Below are 24,609 nucleotides of genomic sequence, written 5' to 3' on the forward strand. Positions count from 1 at the left end.
TGACAATGAAGAAATAATCCAACAAAGAATGGATATGTTGAGTCGTGAGTTTAACATGACAGGGTTAGGTCTCGTGCATTTCTGTTTAAGGATTAAGGTTTAGTAGGATTCAGGCAAGATCTTATATATCACAGAGTAGAACTATGCTTGGGAGATTCTCATAGCATTAGTGTCAAGCAAGATCTTCATATCGTAGGAGAAGAAGCATGCTTGGGAGATTCTCATAGGTTTTGGGATGATTGACTATAAACCTATGTCAATGCTGCCTATGGAGGTGAACATGAAGCTTCCTGTAGAAGATTCTTCACCATTAATAAACATCAAGAAGTACAAGAAGCTGGTGGGGAGTTTAATTTTTCTCACTAACATAGAATTGATATCAGCTTCATAGTTGGTGTTTTGAGTAGCTTTCAACAAGCCATGGGAGAGTCATTGAAGCAAGGGATATGAGTACTTCAGTATATAAGAGGTACTCTTGAGGCATCACTTTACAGTGCAGGTGACACTCTATAGGTTACTGTGATTTAGATTGGGCAGGAGATTATAATCCTAGGAAATCAAATTTTGGATATTGTTTTTCTTTCACTTAGTTTCGATGCTTTCTCTTAGACTAGCAAGAAGCACTTTCTTCTACATAAGCTGAGTACAAGGCAACTTGTTTTGGTTGCTTGTGGAGCAGTATGGCTGAGGAGTATTTTAGTGGACATGGGAATTTAGATTAGTGGAGCTACAGCCTTACAATGCGATAACTAGAGTTGCATGGCTATTGTTGCCAAGAATCCTGTGTTTCATGCTCGAATGAAGCACATTGATATTCAATATTATTATGTGTGAGAGTTGATTGAGGATAGGATAACAGAGCTAGAGTACTGTTTTACGGAGCATAACTACACTGACAACTTCACCAAGTCTCTTGGGAAGGACTAGCTCACTTGGCATCCTCATCAACTTGTTTGGTGTTTTCCACACCGTCTACAACACTACATATGGACATAGTTATCTAATGCTTGTGAGCATCCACACTTTCTTCACTCAATATGTCCTCCATCCAAAGTTTGTCTAGATCGCCATCTAAGCTCTACTTGAGAGTACACGGGTGGACATCACTATCACATTGTACCTATCTCTATGTTTTAGATTGTCTCCATTCTCTATCTATTGCATTGTCTATTGTACTTTGTTTTGCTTCTATCTTTTCACTGTGCATATTTTTATAGTTTCATATAACTTATGTGCCTATGAAGGCTTACACCATACTGTTTAATATATACTAGCACCCTCACTAAAAAAAGCAATATGATATAACCATCTCTTACAGAAGGCATTACATTGTATTGGTTACACACAATGGCTTAGATTAAATTGGCTTGAAGTGAAAGTGCTCACTTTTGTGCATGAGGGATGATTTACAAGTACACTCAGATTTAAAGCTAAATGGATTCAAAGAGTGAGTGTGTGTGAATGCGTGCATGTGTGTGTGTGTGTGTGTGTGTGTGTGTGTGTGTGTGTGAGAGAGAGAGAGAGAGAGAGAGAGAGAGAGAGAGAGAGAGAGAGATTCAAACCCCCAAAGTTAGGGTTCTTAAATACCATTAGTGGAGCACAAGAGGGGAGGAGACGCATATGGGTAGTTAATTATAGATTGATAGAACTCAGTACCCTAATAGTAAGGTGCCTACGAAACCCACTCTCTTGAGGTTTTGGGACCATATATTTATACCAAGATTGAATCAACATGAATTACTCAAGATTGTGGGAACATAGATTTATACCATGATTGCATGCATGTAAATTACTCAACAAATTTTGTAACTCGGTGAACAAAATCAAAGAAAGTCCTAGGGTTGTTTAATTTATGATTTAAGGACTTGGTTTCTAAAGCCTTAAGGTTGCATGCATGTAAATTACTCAAAGGAACCTTAAAGGTCAATGAACAACATCAAGGGAGGTTCCTAGGTTTGTTTAATTTATGGTTTAAGGACTTGGTCTCTAAAGATTTAAGGACCATGGCACTCTTTTGAGGTTGTGGGAGCATACATTTACACCAAGGTTGTATGAGAATAAATAAGAATGTGGGAACATGGGGTTATACCATGGTTGCATGCATGTAATGTAATGAAGGAATCTTATAAGTAAATGGACAACATTAAGAACCTTATAAGTATGTAATGTAATGTAATGAAGGAATCTTATAAGTAAATGGACAACTAATGTAATGAAGGAAACTATAAGTAAATGGACAACATTAAGAACCTTATAAGTATGTAATGTAATGTAATGAAGGAATCTTATAAGCAAATGGACAACATTAAGAACCTAGATATGCATGCAATGTAATGAAATAATCTTATGAGTCAATGGCCAACATTAAGAACCGAGAATGTTTAATTCTATGTTAATCTTTAAGGCTTTTTCTAGAAGTAGTCTTTAAAAAAGGACTTAAGGGCACCTTGCATGCAATGTAAGCACCTAGATATGCATGCAATGTAATGAAGGAATCTTAGAAGTCAATGGACAACATTAAGAGCCTAGAATTTTTAATTCTATGTTAATCTTTAAGGCTTTCTCTGAAGGACAGTAATCTTTAAAAAAAGACCTAGGGCAACTTGCATTTGAAACATTCAAATACAAATGCTGTAGAGCTTAATTCAGAATTGAGCACGAGCTATGAAAGCAGAGACTCGGAGAGCCTGAAGGCTAATTGAAAAGTCCACAATTGAGAAAAGTGGGTCAAAGGCAAGCAGCTAGACAGGAAAAGACGAAGACACACAAGCTAGCGAAACCAGTAAATATTATAAGGATTCTTATCTGTGTGTGTGTGTGTGTGTGTGTGAGTGAGTGAGAGAGAGAGAGAGAGAGAGAGAGAGAGGGTGTGTGTGTGTGTGTGTGTGTGAGAGAGAGAGAGAGAGAGAGAGAGGGTGTGTGTGTGTGTGTGTGTGAGAGAGAGAGAAAGAGAGAGAGAGCAGATGAGTTTTTATTAGTTAACTAGGCCATCCCATCGTGTGTGTGTGTGTGTGTGTGTGTGTTGGGCTTTTCAATCAGGACCCCATTCTTTTGTGGGTCTCACTGTGCGTCATTGCTTTGATAATTTTGTGCACCAGCTCGTGCAGCATTTTGGCTTTTCGCGCCATAGCTGTAGCTCAAATGTATATTAAAAGATCATCTTGATTGATATGCTACAAAGGGCATTGTGGGCTGATATTGCAGCTTGTTGATTGCTTTGTTCTCTCGTTGATCGATCCAATTAATCAGATATACAACAATACAACTGAAATTTTGTATTGGAAATGAGCTCTGGAAAAGCAAAGAGAAAGCTGTGTATATTGGGTGCTTCAATCTCAGCAAGCTCTCTGATGCATTCCACCAAAGCACCCTTGCAGCATTTGCTTCTTAAAAGAAACCCATCTTTGCCAATTTGAGTGCTCCCAACAGTAGTAATCAACCTAAGTCAATGCAGTTTTGGAGGGCCAAACCGTCTATTGGGTAACCAGAGAGAATCCTTTTTGGTCCTGCTCAATGCTTTGCCCAAGTGCCCCTTCTGCATGCATACCACAATGGCAGGAGCCCAAAGGAAACATGGCCTGCTCAAAGCAGCTTTCCTCTTTCTCGTGTTGGCCTTGTCACTACGAGAGTCTGCTGGTGCTTCTGATGCAGTTGAAGGTCAGCAAAAGCACATCCTTTTCATGTGTGCACGTGTGCGTGTATGCAACTGCATGCATGTGCACATGTGCTAGGTGCCTGCATATGTGTGTGTGTGTGTGTGTGTGTGTGTGTGTGTAAAACATCAGCAGCAACAAAATCTAGATTTGAGATGGGTTTGGATACTTAAAACTCTTTCATATTTCCTCTCCTATATCTCTCAGTTTCGGCCCTTGAAGCAATAAAACGTGATATTGGGGATGGCGTTGGCAAGCTACACAATTGGGTTGGAGATGATCCATGTGGAGCTAATTGGATAGGAGTCATATGCACAACTATCAATGGGACACAATATGTTACAGAGCTGTAAGTATCATCACAATTCAGCTCTCACAATGCAGAAATGAGTTTGCGAAAGTTCTAACACCATACAACCATCTGTAGGCGCTTGTTAAACATGAATTTCACAGGAACTTTGGCCCCAGAGATAGGGAACTTGACACAACTTGTCATCATGTAAGTGTCGCATCACTTAAGTGTTTTTTAAGGTGCAAATGAATACAATATGAGGGAGTATGAAAAATTCTCAATTCCAACTTGGAGAGCACGGTGAACCCTATCAATCTTTTGTCAAAACACCCTCATGAACCCCCTCTCATTGGAAATCCTTGACGTGTAGGCTCTAAATATAAAATCTCTGATAAATTTGGAGTTGGTGTGCTCAAGATACTCTAATACGTAGATTCAAAAGTCCCACCATTTGAAATTCCCAAAGTATAGGGGTTTTCCCAAACTCCCTAATATGGTCTTAATGGGCCATTATTATGATACGGGGTCATCATCTCAAACAAGATTGGAAGTTGATTAAATAAATAAAGGGTTACCATGAGTTCTTTGTTTAAGGGTTTTCATGTGATGTCATGTGTGGTCATCATACACACACAGGTCACCAGAAACCAATGCTTTTATTTCTCCTTTTTGTGAAGGGATTTCATGTGGAACAACATCACAGGTTCGATCCCTCCCGAAGTTGGACACTTAAGCAATCTTTACCTACTGTAAGTATGCCAAATTTCTTGTTAAGTTGGTTGTAATTACCAAGTTTAATCACGTCATTAAGATCTTCTAACTTTTCCATTAAGATCTTCTTAAGGTGCCATCTTTTGATTGTATTACAGGCTTCTCAATGGTAACAAATTGAGTGGGACATTACCACCAGAATTGGGCAACCTCTCTAAACTGAACCGCATACAGATTGATCAGAACAACATCTCGGGTCCTGTACCCTCTAGCTTTCAGTACCTCAACCAAGCAAAGCATTTGTAAGTATATACATATATCAGCCTTGTTTGTACACTTTTAGATGTAAAACTGGTGGTACACTTGTGGAGTTTTTTTATTTTCTTGGTTTATGTATACAGCCACATGAACAACAATTCCTTGAATGGAAGCATCCCCGCTGAGTTGGGCCGCCTTGAAAGCCTAGTTCATCTGTAAGTTAAGGCTCTAGAAACTTAGTTTTATTAAATCAATCTTCCTTTGGCCACAATGGGTTAGTTGAGCTCCTAATTACTGATTAAAGCTCTGGTTGAAGTGCAGTTTGTTGGATAACAATGATTTAAGTGGAGAGTTGCCATCTGAGCTCTGGAATATCTCTACTCTACTCATTCTGTGAGCAGATATCTCCCAACTCTTCATGCATTCTTACTGTCCAGTGATCCTAAAGTGTCAAAAGCAATGTGAACTCCTGGGCAGCCTCCCACCTTCTTCTAAACTCCTTTTTGGTGATGCAGACAACTCGACAATAATCAATTCAATGGCTCCATACCGTCCAGTTACTCTAACATGTCCACACTCACGAAATTGTAAGTGCTTTTGAGCTCACCACATCCTCCCTTTCTTCCAGAAAGTGTCAGTACAGAAGAAGGTTATGATGCTACTTTAAGAGATGATTATTCTTGCACCCAAAACATAGTCTGAAACCTTGGATCTCCCTAGAAAACTGCCACATATATATATATTCCATGACTCGGCATACTGGGCATTGATGGATGGTGTGCTCCTTGAGACTGAAAGAGAGGTGACAGTCGTCAACACCTGGCATGAGTGGGACAACATGATAATATGGTACTTGTTGATCCTGGCATTGATTTTTCTCGGAGTGCCGAGGGTAGCCCTGTACATGAGGTAATTCCCACTCTGGTGGGCTTTGGAGAGCCTCTGTGTAGAAGGCAATATCAAAATCCCTAAAAGTTTGAGAGTATGTTATTGCAGTTTCATAGTGACATGCAGAGTGTTTCTGTCGTATGCCAGAGAGAGAGAAAGAGAGTTGAAAAAGTTATAACATCATAGCCAAGCCAGCATACCATATATGATCCCTATGATGGAATATCCATATGACGGCACCGAAGTGCGGGGATGGGACTTGAACTAGGGATCTCTCGATTGAGGCCGATGCATAAACCACTATGCCAGCACGAGAGAGAGAGAGAGAGAGAGAGAGAGAGAGAGAGAGAGAGAGAATTCAAGTCCTAGACAAAGCTTAGACTTATTTGATCAATGCTTTGTCTGCACAGGAGTTTGAGAAACTGTAATCTAACCGGCACAATCCCTGACCTATCAAGAATGACTACTTTGGGATACTTGTAAGTTAAGCTGTGCGGTTCACGCATAATTAAGTGTTTTCTTTTATGTCATATTCAAGTCTCTTTTGTAGTTTTTGCTTACTGGATTCAATTTTTGAGTATCTTCTCTGGCTGTTCAAAAGGGATTTAAGTCACAATCAGCTGACTGGGCAACTCCCATCAAATGTGTCTCAGGTTATCACAACTATGTAAGGCTCACACAAAAGGATCATAAATTTGAGTCCATTATGCACTTATCTAGCACATGCACGTGCAACTTTTGCTTGTCTAATATTGTAACTCCAAGTCCATCTGACTTTTCTTCCTTTGGGCTCAGTGATTTGTCTTACAATCAACTGAATGGTGAAATTCCATCAGATTTTTATGGACTGGAGAGTTTGGAGTTTTTGTAAGTCTCTTGCCACTTCCTTGTGCTAGTATGCCATGAAGATAGTGTGGCAAGATGATAAAATCCTCCAAAGTTTAAATACATGTTCCTTACAAGCTGACTTCTTACAATGCAGACTTCTACGGAACAACTCTCTAGATGGGAATGTCACAGCAAATCTTCTGACTCATAATTCCTTTACAACTGCAGACTCAATATTGGCTTTGTAAGATGTAGCTTCAACCACTTGTTTTTTCAGAATCCTTAATTCTTTTCTGACTTTTTTTGCAATCACTTGATTGCAGAGACTTCCAAGACAACAACATCACCGGACTCACTTTGGGGGCACTTCTTAATCTTCCTAATGTCACGTTGAGGTAACGGCTTATGCTTTCAGAATCTTTATCCTTAGAGGACTCGGAACACAAGGGGTGTTTAATTAATGGGTGAAAGCATGCTAAGGTGGACCACTTGAGTGCTAGTTAGCACAACTAAAGCTTAGTTATCAAGGCATGTTCAATGCTCGTGTTATTCAAAAAAATCTCTAAGTGCTTTAACCACAAGTTTTTTTTTTTCCAGAAAAAACATTTTTATTAAGTAAAATAAAATCATACAAAGCGAGATCTCAAACCAAAAGGAAGGGAGATCTCAACCGATTGGGGGCACTATGCTGCCATAAAAGCCTTGTAGGAGTAGAGGAGGAGAAAACTATGATGTGCTACGTTTTGTTTGCGCAGCTCTAGAAGAACCGTGTATACAGGCCCAAGTGGCTAAAAGAGTGTCAACGATATCACTCGATATACTGCAAATACAATGGGTGTCATAAACCTAAATACATCAAAGGCCTTTGAACATCTGGTCTTACAGATATGCCACGCCATGGTACTTGCAATAATCTCCCAGGTGGTGTCAATACTCAATGAAGGTGGTGTGTATTGCAATTGGGGGATATCTTGAAGCAAACATCTCTCAGCTATGCCCCTACGGACAAGTATAACAGGATCTGATCCCCTACCCTCAAAAAGAAGCTGTGGGCCATACTAAGTCAACCAAGGCAAACAGAGAAGAGGGGAGCGAGGTGAATGGCGGGTACGAGGGAAATGCGCACATAGAGGTATGGCAGGCACAAGGTGTAACTTGGTTGAACACAATGCTAATCAATACACTTAAATACACTAAGATTTGATGGACACTTGCTCAAATACAAGAAGTAAATTGCTGAATTCACAAGAGACACACAATAAGCCGGAACGGCCGACCCCTCCCTCAAATAAAGTATATTGATCTTGGGAGAATCAAGTACATAGTGTCATGGGCATTTCTGACCAGATTTCCATACCAATGCATATGAATACAGTATTGCAAACAATTGGTTGTCGTTGTAGACTTGCAATCCACACTACCCTCTCAAGTGCCCATGTTCCCTACCATCTGCTCTCTATTGTTCCACCAACACATGGTAGCAACAATCTGCAAGAGAGCACGTAGGACAAGAGAACACTACACAGGGTATGTGATCTTGTAATCCAGTTCCTCCCTCCTGCTACTTGCTTCCATATTTAAGCATTAAAGCTTACTAATTGCAAGTAGAGTCGATGACAGCGGAAGTCTTCGCGATGGAAGTCCTTGGAGTGTTGAGATCTTCGATTTGTCGCCTTTCTTCGGGACAAAAGTCTTCAAGAGGATGAAGGGAACCTTGGGAAAGCTTCCCCTATGGTTCAACTTGAGAAAGGAGGGCTGAAATTAGGGTTTTCAGCAAAAAGACCAAAAATTACCGCAATAAAGAGAGCTGTTTTGCTGAATTTCAGTTATTGGGAGTGTGTAGGAGTGATTAGCATCCGGAATCACTCTTGCAAGCTTGAAAATCACCTTAGCAAGCTTGGAAATGGAGTTGGGAAGGAGAATGTGCAGAAAATGCAAACCAATAGCCCTCATGAAGGAGGCGCCAATCTCTAGAGAGAGGAGGAGAGAGGTGGTGAATTGTCTAGTGTAGGTGGCAGGCAGGTGCTTTGTGGAGCAACCTAGAGTGGACACATGGCTGGTTACTCCCTTTGTACAAAGGGAATAAGGTCTGGGCGGTGGACATTGGGTTATGTCCACCTCGGGATATCAGTGTGTGTGAACACCGGGCTGGTCATAATTTATATGTGAGTTTTGGTCGCCTACACACTCACTTATAAATTAGTGCTAACTCCTAAGGCCAAGTTTATGACCAATACTTACCACCTGTCACATGCCACATAACCATGTCAGCAAACAGTTTCACACGCACGGTTCGCGGGTGGGCGTCCCTTACCCAGAACTACACATTGGTCAAGCAAGCATGAAAACAGCATGCAATTTCAATTGCAAGCAAGCACATAAAGATGCTATGCAATGCAGGATTGGTATGGACAATCCCCATTCATGAGACTATACCAAAATAGACGTGCTCCAGGCAAGTACACGAGGTACCAGACCCAATGGAACACCAATCCACCAAGCATTTCCGGGCATGTACACGGAGGCACAAGTCCCAACGGAAAGCCAAGTCCATAGTAACACATGAGTGGCATCAATCCCCGGCATATACAACTGCCATGGACACTAGTCCAATGTACATACATGATAAGAAAGCATGGGTGGACCAATTGGGTGGCCAAATGGTGACATCCCCCCCGGCTTCTAGCAGTTGTCCGCAACTGAAAAGCATCCAAATATGTCTGAAGCACATGCGGGCAATCTTTGAAGAACTCATCTACCCATTTAGCATCAATGGGAAGATAGTTCTTAAACTTCACAAGGTAACGCCTGACAACTTTGCCTGCAGAGCAAGCTTGCGTTCCTTGTGATACACAATCTGCTCTCGCTACAAGATCTCCTCAAGCTCATCCACTTCTGGTGGATCTTCAATGACCGTGTCACTAGGCTCCGGCCCTACATACTTGCGAAGGAGACTCACATGAAAAGCATTGTGTATGTGCCAATGACTAGGTAATGCCAATCTGAAAGCCACTTCATTGATCTTCTCGATCACTTAAAAAGGCCCATAGTACCTGGTTGCAAGCTTAGGATATGCACCCTCTTTGCCAGGCCTCTTTGCAAGTCTTGCTTTCTCAAATTTCAACAATACCCAATCATTCTCTTTAACATCCAATTGCCTTCTATGCTTGTCAGCAGCCTTTTTGTGCTTGTCTTGTGACCTTGCAATGGCTGTCCGTACCTGAGCAAAAGCAATATCCAAGTCTCTTACATACTCATTAGCTGCAAAATCTCATCCTTTGTGCGAAGGATGGGTGGCAAAACCACCTTACCATAAACAATCTCAAACGGGGCCTTTCCCGTAGATGCATGCACCGTGTTGTTGTATGCAAATTCCACAAGCGGTAAGTGCTTCTCCCAAGAAGACTTCTGAATTGCCACATAACATTTCAAGAGATCCAACAAGGCTGAATTTGCAGCCTCACTTTGCCCATCCGTTTGAGGGTGATAAGCTGATGAGAAGTCCAATTTGGTGCCCATATTATCAAATAAGGCCCACCAAAAGAGACTTGTAGTCCTGGGATCTCTATGCCCCACAATGGACTTCGGCATTCCATGATGTTTGAACACTTCGTGCAAGATATATTTTAACCATATGCTTAGCTTTGATGGTCTTTTTGACCGGCAAGAAATGAGCTTGCTTGCTAAACTTGTCCACAATTGTCCAAATTGCATCATTACCCTGTTGGGTCTGTGGCAAGTCCATAATGAAATTCATTGTGATACTTTCCCATGGCTGCGTGGAAATAGGCAATGGCTGAAGCAAACCTGGTGCCTTTTGCCTATCAAATTTCACCTTTTGACAAGTGATACATGCACGTACATGTGCCTCTATGTCCTTCCGCATACCAAAACACCTCATAAGGGCGGGCACACCCACAACAAAGGCCCTGGTGTATAAAACTGGACAGGAGATGACTTCTAACACCCCCTCTCAGCTCCTGGTTGTGAAACCAACCACTGGGAGCTGGGGTGCCGCCTGAGCAAATCCTGAGAGAGTGACTTCGTGAAGAGGTCCACCGTACTGTCCTCCGTCGAACAGAACTCGAGCAAGATGTCATCAGCAACGATCTATTCACGAACAAAGTGCCTCTGGATGACCATGGGTTCCTGCAATGGAAGCCCAAACCTGCAATGCAACCTCTGCATCCTCACCACCTCACAAGCAGCATCACAAGCAGCCCGGTACTCTGCCTCTGTCTGCGACAAGGCAAAAGATGACTGCCTCTTACTGCTCCAAAAAACTGCTCCTGGGCCTGAAGTAGATCTCCTCGTGTCCGGATCTCCTCCCCAAACCGAGTCACTCCAACCGTGGAGTCGGACTCCATCCAACAATCCCCCTCCTGTGTACAAGAGTCCATGATCCTTCGCATGCCGCAGAAACCACAGGAAACGCAATCCTGCCTCCCAAAGAGACATCTGCAACCATGAGCTCAACCGCCTCATCAGGAAGCTCCCATCCAATCTGGTGTCCATCAACCAGATCAATGAACCATCCAGCTTCTGAGTCACAGAGACATCACACTGCTCACAAGGATCAACACCTGTTACGGTGCACAAACAAGTCCTGGAAACCTGATGAAACCTGTCAACCACCCCTCTGAATCCGGAACCACAAAGCCTGGAGAAACCACCTCCTTCTGCAAGTAAGCACCTGCCACCTGCCTGGCTTTCCGAAAGGTCCCCGTGGAAAGAACATCCTCATCTACTGGAGGTTCTTTGTCCCGAACACGACGAGATATCAGAGCATAAGTGACCTGTTCAGTTTCCTCTAACTCACGAACACAAGAACCACCAACATCAGTACTGGAAAGTTCCTGCCAACTGCTGCCATCTACTGGTAAGCTATCCACCATCTGGTCTCGGAAAGCCTGTACCTGCAACGTATCCACACTTGAGTGGCCATTACCAAACTGCCACTCATCACAACCCTGAGGACCTGGGAGAGAGAGTGCTGAAAGCTTGTAAACTCCATTCTCCACTCCACCTTCCCAAACCACCTGGCCTGTTGCTTTGTCCCGGAGAGCAACAAAATGCTCATCAAACTCCACCCGTACGCCAGTCTTGCAAACCTGATGCACTGACAACACATGAAAACCAAGTGCCGGAACATACAACACCTAGGAGGAATGCTTCCCCCCTCTGCCATCGGGAACTATCTCCATCCTGCCCTCACTGTGAACTGGGATAGTGGACGTATCCCTAGTAAGAATATGACCAGAAAGCCTGCAGAGATCCTGTAAACCGGAACGGGAAGGAGTCATGTGCCTGGAAGCACCACTATCGAGAATCCACTCCCGAGTATCCGTTGCTGAGAGTCCTCCAATCTCCTCCCTGCCTAAAGAAAATAAAACATCAGTGTCCATCACCTCCAGGTGCACAAAAGCCGGAGTCTTCATGATTGTTGCTGAGGAATCTTCACCCTTCTCGGTCTTCCGCTTGGGACACTGCCTCCAATAGTGGCCTTTCTCGCCACAATCATTACAAGTCCTCTCTGCCTTCAGTTTCTCGCGGTCAACGTCGGACTTCTTCTCAGAAGACTTCTCCGATGAAGCCTTCCCTTGGCCCGAGTTACGGCCTTTCGACCGTTGGCCAGTTAAGGCCTCCGAACCTCCACCCTGAGGAGGGTTCGTGAATCGTTCCTCCTGGTCCAGGACCATGGGCACAAGCTCCTCCCACGTGATGGTGCTGAGCCTGCCACTGGTAATCAAAGAGTAAAATGCTGAGTACGAAGAGGGCAAGTGTGACAGCAACGTTATGGCCGTGTCCTCTGACGATATCTCCTTCCCAGCCTGAAGAACCTCCTGTTGAAGAGCCTGCAGCTTGTTAATATGCTCCCGCATCGTCGACGACTTTGTAGGGCTCATAACCCGCATCTGCACTTCCAAGGAAATCCTCTTCAGGGGAGATACCCTGTTGTAAAGTGAGGCTAAATGCTGCCATATACCTCTGGCCAGCGTCATATGCTTTACATGATTGATTACCTGTGGTGTGCAGTTGAGGAAAATAAACGAACGAACCCTGGCGTTGACACGATCCCACATCTGTGTCTGGGCCTCCCAGTCCTTTCGGATCGACGGTAACTCCCCTTCCTCTACTTCCGGTCGTGGAACACCAACAACAACGAAATCAGCGAGGTCGTAAGACTCCAGAACAGATTCCATCATAACCTTCCATATGCCGTAGTTGCTCCCGTTCAACTGACGGTCCACCGGGAACGTGGGGAGTGTCGGGATCTTCACATGCCTCTCGGCCATCTCTAGGAACGTGGGGAGTGTCGGGATCTTCACATGCCTCTCGGCCATAGTAGCACGAAACGGCGTTTCCGCCCCCTGGAAACGGTTCGGGCGTTTTCGGAAACGGCAGGCCGGCGGAAACGCCGTTTCCGTGCATTTTTTTTTCAGGTTTAACGGGGGGCGGGGGGCGCGTGCGTTTTTTCCATTTCGCTCTCCTTTCCCTGCGGCGCTGCGCTTCTTCGAACCTTGCGCCTATTCACCACAAAGGGCCAAGGCTCAAGGCCAAGGCCCTAAGGCTCAAGCCTTTGCCCCCAGTGCCCCCCACAAGGCCCCAAGGCCTGTACTCTGCAGGCAGCCTGCTCTCCAATCTCACAGGTGGCTGCCGGGCAGCCCATTCTTCAAGGCTTCAAGGGCCAAGGCTCAAGCCCAACTTCCAAGCCTCGAAGGGCAAGTGTTCTCGAGGGTAAGTGCTTTCAACTTCAAGTCTCACTATGCCTACAGATCCCTATTGGCAGTATGCAACAAAAGGGGATGGATATGTCGGAGGTGGGGGTTCCCGCAAGTGGAAATGTAATTTTTGTGGATATGAAAAAACAGGTTCAGTGACCCAGGTAAAAGACCATTTGGGGCATGTCCCAGGCAGAGATGTCGCTTTATGTCAAAATGTGCCGCCCGATGTATTGGCATCACTTGAGGGTTGGAGAAAGCAACGCCTTGGTTTGGATGTTGGTGAGCAACATATGGCAGCACATGCAACAGGTGAAGCATCCTCGAGCCAAGTGGCCTCTTCAAAGAGGACTAGAGTTGAGAGCCAGACAGATGTATCTTCGAGTGTGGGTGAGGGCCCTAGTGCAAAGAGGACACCTTTACCTAGTGTGGAAGTGCCTGCAAAGGGTTCATTGCAAAGAGCAAGCATTACAGCAGGCTTGCAAAAGCAAGCCATGAAGGAGGCAACAAGGGAGGTCACGCGCTTGTTTATACGGTGTGCTATCTCTTTCAATGTGGCTCGCACCATACAATGGAAGAAGACCATGCAGGCCGTTAGCCGCATTGGCTGTGAGTGGGAGGGTCCCTCGGCTGAGACAATCCGCACACGAGAATTAAAGAAGGAGAAACTCAACGTAGAAGGCCAGCTTGAGTTTTTGAAAGAAACATGGAAGAAATATGGCTGCACTATCTTATGTGATGGATGGTCAGATGTACGCAAGAGGAATGTGTATAATGTGCTTATCTCCTCTTGCAAAGGCACCATGTTTTACAAGGCCATTGATGCATCGGCTGCGGGTCTCACCGTTACAGGTCTCTTTATTTGGACACACATCAAGAAGGTGATTGAGGAGATTGGCCCACAAAATGTTGTGCAGGTTATTACAGATAATGGAAGCAATTGTGTCTGGAGTATGTTGGAGGATGCATTCCCAACAATTGTGTGGACCCCTTGTGCCTCCCATAGTCTTGATTTATTGATTGAGGATTTGGGGAGAATTTTTTGGGTCAGCGATAGTACCTTGGAGCTTCTCAAGCCATCCACTACGAGGTTTGCATACATGTTCATAGTGCTTGAGCGGCTTCTTCGTGTGCGGCCAAATCTGATTCGCACTATTAGTTGTGATGCATGGATCCAGTCGGGTAAGAGTATGACCCCAAAGTTTGTGGATTTTAGACGCAAGATCCTCAATGAAGCATGGTGGGAAGAGGCAGAGGCATTAGTGAAGACCTTAAATCTCATCTACACGGTCTTGCGCATCACAGACATGGAGGGGAGTACACTAGGCCTCATTTATGAGTACATGGATAGGATCGGGAAGGCACTAGACAACAATGCCTACCTATCTGTAGAGAGGTACGTACTTCTTCGCTCATGACTCATGGCTCATGAGCCTTTGCCAAATTGCCTTTTTGTCTTGGCTCTTTTCAAAGTTATAACTTTAAAGTCTTTCTTTGGTTTTGTTTGTTACTTGTAACTTGTAGAATCGCGGAGATCAAGCAGATTTGGCAAAACCGTTGGGTTTGGTTTCATAGACCAATCCATGCTGTGGCTCATGTGTTGCATCCTCTATGGCGTAGCGAGGATCAGCTTGAGTGTGAGGAGCTAAACGATGACTTCCAAACCTATGTGGAGAAATGGTGTGGTGGCAATTTGCAGATGTTGCGATGCTTAGAGGATGATCTCCTTGCTTTCCGCAACAACACTGGCTACTTCACAAGACCTACTGCAAAACTTCGAGAAACGCAGCTTCAGCCGATCTCATGGTGGGAGAAATATGGACATGGTGTGCCTACGTTGGTGAGTAAGAAGCCCCTCCGCTTAAGCTTTAACGGCGACACCTTATTTGTATAATGTACTAATCCTAAATCTGCTCTTTGAACAAAGACGTCTTGCCATTCGAGTCCTCTCACAAGATTGCAGCTCTGGAACTTGTGAGAGGAATTGGAGCACATGGGCGCTCTACCATACGAAGAGGAGGAACAAGTTGACTACAGCCCAACTTGAGCGTCTTGTTTTCTGCAATTGTAACTTGAAGCTTCTTGAGCGGGCAGCTATGGGTCCTGAGCCAATGCAAGTGAATGTCGACAAGATTGACATTGAGAAGGTGCGGGATATTCCCACAATTCTACAAGAGGACCGAGATCTTTACACTTTGCTTTACGAGGAGGCCACAACACCAGTTCACGACACACGTGGTGGTCGTCGTAGGAGAGGGAGGCCGGCTGCAGCTAGTACTAGTGCTGCTAGAGAGGAGGCTACTGGAGAGGACTCATCTTCTTGCAGTGAGGACACACGCGAGAGCGAGGACTCTCAGGAGGATTCAGACTCCTCGGGTGCTTCAGATGAGGCTCAGCAGTGATCACTGATTCACTGATGTTCCATGTTTTTTGTTTAGTTTTTCTTATCCTTAGGGATTATGGACAGCCGGCATGTCGGTTATTTTGTAGTTTTTGAACCTCTGACTCCCAAGTTTGATGATCATTGCTGATATGTATGATGTATTATGATCACAATTTGCAGCTTGCTATGTATGCTTCGGCCTTCAGCCTTTAGTTTTTTATGGTTCACATGAATTCCAGTTTTTTATCTACATTCTGTTAAGTGTTATGATTCTAATGTCCACTTGAGTCTTTGATGTGTCTTGTTTGAGGTCTCTATGCATGTTTTTTGCATCTCTTGACATAAGTTTATTTAATAGGATGTCTCTATGCATGTTTTTTACATGTCTAAAATAAATTCAAAAGAAACTCCGTTTCTTGCCGTTTCCGATCTCGCGGAAACTCGGAAACTCCGTTTCCAACCCGGTCCGAACCGACCGTTTCTGCCGGTCCAGGTTACTATGCTCTCGGCCATCTCTAACAGATCTGCCATTGCGGGGATGTACTCTGAAAAGGGTGGGTGGGTGGGAACAAAGAAGTCCTAAAACCTGCAAGTGGTTGTCCAGCAACTCAGTCCGCCGTCCTCTTGCTTCTCCTCTTCTCGAACAGTCCAAAACAGTCCACCAATCAGCCACAAAACAGTCCCCCTCTTGCTCACACAAATCCCAAGACCTATCTAGAGCCTAGGGCTCTGATACCATGTCAGAATACGCAGCGGAGATGATGACCAGATTTGGGAACACGAGCAAAAAAAACGCAGGCAGAAAAACAGCACAAGAGAGAGATAGATGTAGGCGTGTAACTTTGCTCTGATATACACAAGAAGATCCCGAATATGATACAAATAGTGGTATGGGGGTGGGGGCCTATTTACATGCCTCCACATGTGCAGTCGGCCTGCTGAAAAAGGCTCCACGATTGCATATGCAGTCGGCCAGCAGCATGCAGCCAGTCGGCCAGCTCTGAGGGTCCACGACTACATCAGGTACAATCGGCCAGCTCCAGTACACACATCACATGTAGTCGGCCAGCAAATGGATCCTCCTGCCAACTCAGGGCTGCCTCCCAAGCCACAGAAAAAATGGAAAAAAATACGAAAAAATACGGAGAGTGGGGAAAAATGATAAAACACCTCATAAGGGCGGGCACACCCACAACAAAGGCCCTGGTGTATAAAACTGGACAGGAGATGACTTCTAACACAATGGGCAGCAGTGCCTTTCATAAACATGCTTACATGCCGGATCATGGATTTCTGAGTGAAATCCTCATCACTGAAAGCAATATCAAACTGGGCAATAAAAGCAAGTGCCTTTGATGCATCATATTCCCCCTGATATGTGTCAAACTTCACAGATTTATCTCCGGCTTTGAAGTCACGAGACTTTGATGCATGTGCCTGCATCTCAACATGTTTTCCCCCATGTTTGTCCATTGGGACAGCCCCTGTGAGGACTGGCATCATTTTAGGACCAAAAGGTGATGCGTAGGCATAGATACATGTGCCCTGTAAGCATGAGGCATGGCTGGCCCTTCAACATGCATTGATACATTTTCAACCATAGCTTCTCCCTCACGAGCACACTCGAAGGCATGAGTGGCATGAGAGATACGCGGAATACCTGTACCAACAGAAAATTGCAGCCCATGTTGCATGTGTTGTGCATGCACATTTTCTTTGACATACATTTTGACCACTGCCATAAGCATTGTATCCTTCACGGGCTACATAAGGTATTCTTGTATGGCATGAAGTCATTGATTGTTCCTCTCCCATAGCATGGAGATTCATCCTCTTAGACATAAGTTCTTGTTCGGACACCTCTGGGGATTCCACGACATGTGGGATGGTTGCCTTTTCTGCATAGGCATCCTCAGTAGTACGAGCCAAGTATGCACGTGCTGCATCTCTCGGTTGCATGTGCAACTCTTGAGCAATCATTGCTATTGTATGATCCATATAAGATTCAGCTTTCTTAGCCTTCAAACGGTCATGTGCCAATGGATCCTCACGGCGATAGAGATTCAATTCTTCTTGTTGTGCATGGAGAAGAGCCTGCATAGGAGTAAGTTCAGCCCTCAAGACTATGGACTCTTCTTCCTGCATCTTCTCTTTGCCACGGGACGATTGTCCCACATATTCATGTTCGCTATTGTGTACCATATGAGTTTGCTCATCCTGTAAAGCATTGGAAGCATGCATTTCATTGTCCCTTCCTCTTGTGTTAGCATCTCCAACATTCATTGTATGGCTGTCCATAATGTTCTAAGTGTAGAGATAGCTAGTGTTCACGGTGATCGTCTCTCACGATAGAAGTGAAAGAGAACCGTATGCTCTGATACTAATGTAACTTGGTTGAACACAATGCTAATCAATAGACTTAAATACACTAAGATTTGATGGATACTTGCTCAAATATAAGAAGTAAATTGCTGAATTGACAAGAGAGACACAATGAGCCGGAACGGCCAACCCCTCCCTCAAATAAAATATATTGATTTTGGGAGAATCAAGTACATAGTGTAAGGAGATAAGATCTGGGCAGTGGACATTGGGTTATGTTCACCTCGGGACATCAGTGTGTGTGAACACCGGGCTGATCATAATTTATAAGTGAGTTTTGGTCGCCCAAAACTTAATGAAGTGTGTACACACTCACTTATAAATTAGTGCTAACTCCTAAGGCCAAGTTTATGACCAATACTTACCACCTATCACATGCCACATAACCATGTCAGCAGACAGTTTCACACGCACAGTTCGCGGGCGGACGTCCCCTCACCCAGAATTACACATTGGTCAAGCAAGCATGAAAACAGCATGCAATTTCAATTGCAAGCAAGCACATAAAGATGCTATGCAATGTAGCATTGGTATGGACAATCCTCGTTCATGAGACTATACCAAAATAGACGTGCTCCAGGCAAGTACACGAGGTACCAGACCCAATGAAACACCAATCCACCAAGCATTTATGGGCATGTACACAGAGACACAAGTCCCAACGGAAAGCCAAGTCCACAATAACACATGAGTGGCATCAATCCTCGGCATATACAACTACCATGGACACCAGTCCAATGTACATACATGATAAGAAAGCACGGGTGGACCAATTGGGTGGCCAAATGGTGACACAAGGAAATGGAGGTAAAGGGGTGAATCGTGGGCAGGAGGGGAATGCACAGAAAGAGGGGGAATCACAGTCAGAATGAGAAGGGGAAGACTGGAAAGAAGGTAGGTGGAGAGGAAAGAAGTGCACAGGTCACGACATACAAGGAGCTCTGGCTTCAGCAAATTTCGTTTTTTGTAACCACAAGTTAAACTACACAGAGTCCTTAAATCGCTGCATTCATTGCCATTCATGCTTAATTGTTACTTAATAGGCGTGGTCACTTTTTCGTACACCTTATAATGCCGCTTCCCTAATCCTCTCAAGAACACACTTGCAGGTTATCTGGAAACCCAGTGTGCGATGACTCTTCAACTCCTGCAAATTTGTGTGTAGAATACAATGGTACTGATACTAATATAACTGTTCCAACGACGGCTGTTTCATTACCCCCTGGCTGCTCAGCTGATACCTGTGATACAAGAAACAATCAGGAGCTAGTTTATGGACTTTTTGCCTCTGGTTCCTGTCATTGTGCCTTCCCAATTTTAGTAGGCTACCGACTCAAGAGTCCCGGCTTTGCTATATTTGCACCTTATGAGGATGGTTTCCAAGTCTACTTGTCATCAGGGCTAAACTTATCTACATATCAAGTAAATGTATCAGACTACAGCTGGGAATTTGGGCCACGTCTTGCTATGAACATCAAGCTGTTTCCAAGTAATTCTACCAGTCAATTTACGGATTCAGAGGTTTCACATCTCTATGATACATTTGCAACCTGGAACATTCCGGACAACAATACCTTTGGTCCTTATGAGGTGCTTTCTTTTACCATAGGGTATCCATACAATGGTAAGCTTTTACAAAAGCATTTTGGGTTTGTGTAAAACTAATTGATCTAGACTTGGATAAGCTTTGGAAAAACTAATGTTTATAGTCTCAATGTAGTCTCTGTGACTGCTGGATCTAAGAGCACATTGAGTGGTGGAGCAATCACTGGTATAGTCATTGGTGCTGCTGCATTCACAGCCGTTGTCATAACTGCTGTTATGCTTCTTATAGCCAAATGCCGGCGCCACTATGCTGCCCCCTTACGAGCAGGTATTTGCCAGAAACATTGTCATATAAGCTGAGAATGTGGGATAAAATGTGATGCATTCTTTTCACGAAAGGGTTCATTTCATTTGGTTGCACACCTTATGGTGTGAGAGAGGGGGGTGAAGTGGGGGAGGGTTTGTTTTGTGGGTTGTGGATTTGGACTCACCCCCGTGCATCTAGAGCCTCAGGTTCTATGGCTGGGCTATCTTCCCCACTCCTTTCATGATGCATCTTTTACACACACACCCGCACACATGCATGTGCTTGCACATTGCACATGCACATGTACACACACATATGTGCATATACACACGTGTATGCATATCCATATCCACATACCTGTATGCATGTGTGTGAGTGCGTGTGCATGTGCATGCACATATACTTGAACGGATTCAGTCAGTATGTGTCTTTATCCTTGAGAATCAGCTGCACAAGAAGAGGGTGATATCTGTTTTTTCGTTTTGAAAAAAAAACAGAAGCCTAATTCATACATTAGAAGGATAACATTGCTTTGTTCAAATACAGAATTCTGACACTACCTTTATAGTATCCTTGCAGCCCGACGCCATGAGCACATCAAAGTTGCAGGTGTGAAGGGTTTTACCTGCGAGGAGATGGCAAACGCTACCAAGACTTTTGACAGCTCCATGCAGATTGGGCAAGGTGGATATGGAAAGGTTTACAAGGGTGTGTTGGCTGATGGGTTAGAGGTTGCCATAAAGCGTGCCCAAGAGGGATCACTCCGAGGAGCAAAGGAGTTTTATACTGAGATCAAGCTTCTTTCTCGTGTGCATCATCGCAATCTTGTCTCCTTGATTGGATACTGTGATGATGAAGGTGAACAGATGTTGGTTTATGAGTTCATGGCTAATGGTACCTTACGGGATCATCTGAACTGTGAGTATATGCACCACATGTGGATGCATCCTCAGCCAGTATACTTTTATATGTGTACCCATTAATGCTCATTTTCATGGAATAGTTTACATGAGATCAACAATCTATGGAGGTCTTTGTCCAAGTCTTTCATCTGACCTTAGCCTTTCACTTGATTTTGATCTTCTTTTTATCAGCAATTTCAAGGCCAATCCTTGATTTCCCAACACGTCTTCAGATAGCCTTAGGTTCAGCTAAGGGCATCTTATATCTTCACACTGAGGCTAATCCTCCAATATTTCACTGTGACATCAAATCTAGTAATATCTTGCTTGACGAGAATAGGAGAGCCAAGGTCACCGATTTTGGGCTTTCAAAGCTGGCTCCTGTCCCTGAGCTAGAAGGTGCTGCAGGTGGCCCCATCTCAACTCTGGTGAAGGGCACTCCGGTACAGCTTTCAATTTCCAGCTTATGCTTAGCTGATGCACTATGTTTAACATATTTATTTAATAGACACAGCACACCACGGCCTGAGGTCTCTGTCACTTTTAGGCTATTTTCAATATTCTATCAGAGCGAAACATGTGTACATATGACATGCATAGCAGATACAACAACTATAAAGACACATGTACCATTTTGGTGGTCATAGTCACACACATGTACATATACTACATGCATGGCATAGCAGCTCAACATTTATCTCAACTCTGCACACGCATACAACAAACACATACCATCACTCAACACAACACCACCACACCACATGCATGCACACATGGTTGTGCATTCTGAACTCAAGATACTTTGGAGGGCAAACATGTTAGCAGAAACAAAAACACCACCAAAAAGGTACGCAGTCTTTATAGTTCTACGTCTTTCATACAACACCCGTAGCAGCAGTGTTTCTGCCAACATGTTTGCCAAGCATCTTGAGTTCAGAATGCACAATCATGGCTGCATGCATGTGGTGCGGTGTTGTGTTGAGTGGTGGTATGTGTTTGTTGTATGCATGTGCACGAGTGTGTGCGGGGAAGACAGAACATTGAGCTGCTACGCATGTTGTACATACATGTGTATGACTACCACAACAACAAAAAGCTGTGTGTGCCTTTATAGTTGTCGTATCTGCTATGCATGTTGCATGGTGTATGTACATCCATGCATGTGCACGTGCCATATTGTCCTATTTGCAGCGACAGAACCCAATACAAATGATTTGTGGCATTCTGTTTGCAGGGCTATCTTGATCCTGAGTACATTCTAACTCACAAGCTCACAGACAAAAGTGATGTATACAGTTTCGGAGTAGTACTGCTAGAGCTCGTAACAGGAATGCAAGCCATCACGAACGGAGAAAACCTTGTGAGGGGGGTGAGTTCAGATCATGCATACCTTGCAGTTCTTGAAAATGCAGACATCAATGCTGAGAACCCTTTTCTGGGTGTGTGTGTGTGTGTGTGTGTGTGTGTGTGTGTGTGCTGCAGATCAATTCAGCATATGAGGCTGGCATGATGCTATCGATTGTCGATCCTCGGATGGGCTCCTACCCATCGGAATGCCTTCAGCCCCTGGTGCGCCTGGCCATGTCATGCTGCAAGGATGATACAGACTCTCGTCCTTCCATGGCGGAGGTGGTGCGGGAGCTCGAAGCCATATGGAGGCGCACACCCTGGCCGGACTCCTCCATGGCCTCGTTTGAAATCTCCACGGACACAGAAGCTTGAGCCTATTCTTCTTTTTTGCCATTGTTATTTAAAAAAAAACACTTATATACAAAACCTCGTAAAAGACCCTTTAGGCTTGAGGATTTGTGGATTGTGTAATTAGTTTTACATTAGAGTCCTATATCCAAGTGTGATGTACAAATTACTTTCTACCTAACAAAATTACTTATTGGGACCAGCACAACAGCCAGGTGGTTAAGGTGGCACTCTTCTCCTCCCGAGTCGCGTGCTCGCCCCTCTCCCTCACTCCACAAACGGGTGTGAAAGAGTGTGTGTTTCTCCTCCTTTAAAAAAAAACGAACGAACGAATGTATCTTTCTCTTTGTTAATAGCACATGCATGTGTCACCTTATTATACATGTCTTCCAAGTACAAACTTGAGTCAAAGGCCAATTTCTCACTTAATGCCATAGAGCCTTTGTATAACATGGAAAGATACTTGTTCGCACACATATATGTCCTTTCAATTGTATGTAAATCAAACTCAGGGTAAAACAAGTCACGGAACATTCAAAGAGATGCTTGCTTCATGGCACCAAACTTAAATACAAGTTCCATGTGACACCTAATGTGGACCAAGAAGTCCAATGTAACCAAATGAATATAATGATCTAATTTTAAAAAAGAAAAGAAAGAATAGATGACTTGGATGAAGAATCTAAGGAACTCTTGTGTTAGCCATGTGAGTAGGGTATTTTCATGAATTAAAAAAATCTTCCTTCCTTGAAGGTTTACTTTGGCTCAATTTACTGGTTGTAGTGGCCATTAAATTACTTAGTTAAGAATTATAATTATCTAATAATTTATAATTTGATAAAAGTACTAAAATATCTTTTAAAAATTAAAATCATTACTTTTTAATTTTTAAAAAATAAATAAATAAATTTGGGCTTATTGTTCATTTGTATAAACATAAATATTACTATCGGATTAATTATGTTTTAGAAGACGTCGAATCTTTGTGCTGCCTTAAGTAAATGAGAAAAAAGAATTTAAAAAGTGGTTTTTTAAAATAATTAATTTTTTATTAGGGCTCCTTTGAATATTTGTATAGTCTACAAATAATAGGTCAATAAACATGAAGAGAATTGCTTCAATTTTTCAAAATAAACGCACGACAAATAAATTACTAATGGTTGATGGAATGCATTTGCATGCCTTTAACAATGTCTCCATCATTTGTCATATTACTATTTATGGCTACATAATTAAAAATTACATTAAATTGGACCCACATAAACCTCAATCATGATTATATATGAATAAGAGTTTTATTTATGAATATATTGTACCATCCACTTTTTAATTATATTAAAATAACGTTTATAAATTTATTTATTAAATACATAAAGAAGAATCTATGGGGGCTAGTTGAGGGAAGAGATGAATGTCCAGAGGAGAATGGGGAGAATGAGTGGAAGAGCAGAAATGAGAAAGCATTAGGACTCATTGCACTTAGCTTAAATGATGAAATAATTCACCATATTGCAGGGATACAACGAGCTAAAGATGCATGGGATGAACTTAACAAATTATTTGGCACTCAAGCAAATAATTCAAAGATAAATCTACTAATGCAATTCTACAAACTTGACATGAAGGAAAGTGAACCTCTAACCACACACTTGAATAAATACAAAAGCATCAAACAACAACTTGCAGCCATTGGGAAGAAAGTTGAAGATGATGAGGCACTAGCAGTGCTTCTAAAGAGTGTGGACAAGGGAGAGTATGAGAACATTGTAGCAACCTTAAAGAATATACCAGATTTGAAGCTGCATGAGATAGAAGGAGCTCTACTAGAGCAAGAGAACAAGGTCAAAGAGAAGAAAGGATTGGACCCAACAACTGGAGAGGAGAAGGCACTCTACACCTGAGGAGGCCTTGCACGAGGACGAGGACGAGGAGGAGGCAGGGGAGGAGCAAGGATCTTCACTTGCCCCACAACTATGGGAAGCCAGGACACATGGCGACTAGAGACTGCTACAGCAAACCAAATGAAGAAGGATTGGCATC

General features: G+C 43.5%; 2 protein-coding genes across 3 annotated transcripts; both read left to right on the top strand.

Annotated features, from left to right (window-relative positions):
* Positions 1 to 2,682: 2,682 nt before the first annotated feature.
* Positions 2,683 to 22,771, top strand: LOC147609750 (putative LRR receptor-like serine/threonine-protein kinase At1g06840). Of its 2 annotated transcripts, XM_086786830.1 has the most exons (19): positions 3,175 to 3,657; positions 3,861 to 4,002; positions 4,081 to 4,152; positions 4,623 to 4,694; positions 4,815 to 4,958; positions 5,058 to 5,129; positions 5,236 to 5,307; positions 5,430 to 5,501; positions 6,213 to 6,281; positions 6,404 to 6,469; positions 6,598 to 6,669; positions 6,785 to 6,874; positions 6,954 to 7,025; positions 19,227 to 19,741; positions 19,838 to 19,990; positions 20,549 to 20,887; positions 21,064 to 21,314; positions 22,106 to 22,240; positions 22,354 to 22,771. In XM_086786830.1, the coding sequence occupies exons 1-19, from the start codon at positions 3,540 to 3,542 to the stop codon at positions 22,591 to 22,593; spliced, it is 2,766 nt and encodes a 921-aa protein (XP_086642956.1). In that variant the 5' UTR covers positions 3,175 to 3,539; the 3' UTR covers positions 22,594 to 22,771. The 2 variants fall into 2 exon arrangements, with proteins under 2 accessions (XP_086642957.1, XP_086642956.1); XM_086786831.1 differs by lacking the exons at positions 3,175 to 3,657; positions 3,861 to 4,002; positions 4,081 to 4,152 and adding an exon at positions 2,683 to 2,782.
* LOC147609751 (uncharacterized) lies at positions 12,960 to 15,393 on the top strand. Its single transcript, XM_086786866.1, has 4 exons — positions 12,960 to 13,073; positions 13,281 to 13,368; positions 13,503 to 14,748; positions 14,877 to 15,393. The coding sequence occupies exons 1-4, from the start codon at positions 12,960 to 12,962 to the stop codon at positions 15,244 to 15,246; spliced, it is 1,818 nt and encodes a 605-aa protein (XP_086642992.1). The 3' UTR covers positions 15,247 to 15,393.
* Positions 22,772 to 24,609: the final 1,838 nt, after the last annotated feature.

The sequence above is a fragment of the Cibotium barometz genome, chromosome 50 (genome assembly GCF_041138505.1).
Source record: "Cibotium barometz isolate CiBa-2024 chromosome 50, ASM4113850v1, whole genome shotgun sequence".
In the NCBI taxonomy this organism is placed as follows: Eukaryota; Viridiplantae; Streptophyta; class Polypodiopsida; order Cyatheales; family Cibotiaceae; genus Cibotium; species Cibotium barometz.

Coding starts and splice junctions, on each gene's coding strand:
- LOC147609750 (XM_086786830.1), top strand. CDS start 3,540: ATGCATACCACAATGGCAGGAGCCCAAAGGAAACATGGCCTGCTCAAA. Junction 3,658..3,860: donor TGCTTCTGATGCAGTTGAAG/GTCAGCAAAAGC, acceptor TATATCTCTCAG/TTTCGGCCCTTGAAGCAATA. Junction 4,695..4,814: donor TTAAGCAATCTTTACCTACT/GTAAGTATGCCA, acceptor ATTGTATTACAG/GCTTCTCAATGGTAACAAAT.
- LOC147609751 (XM_086786866.1), top strand. CDS start 12,960: ATGCCTCTCGGCCATAGTAGCACGAAACGGCGTTTCCGCCCCCTGGAA. Junction 13,369..13,502: donor AAGGGCAAGTGTTCTCGAGG/GTAAGTGCTTTC, acceptor ATGAAAAAACAG/GTTCAGTGACCCAGGTAAAA. Junction 14,749..14,876: donor GCCTACCTATCTGTAGAGAG/GTACGTACTTCT, acceptor TGTAACTTGTAG/AATCGCGGAGATCAAGCAGA.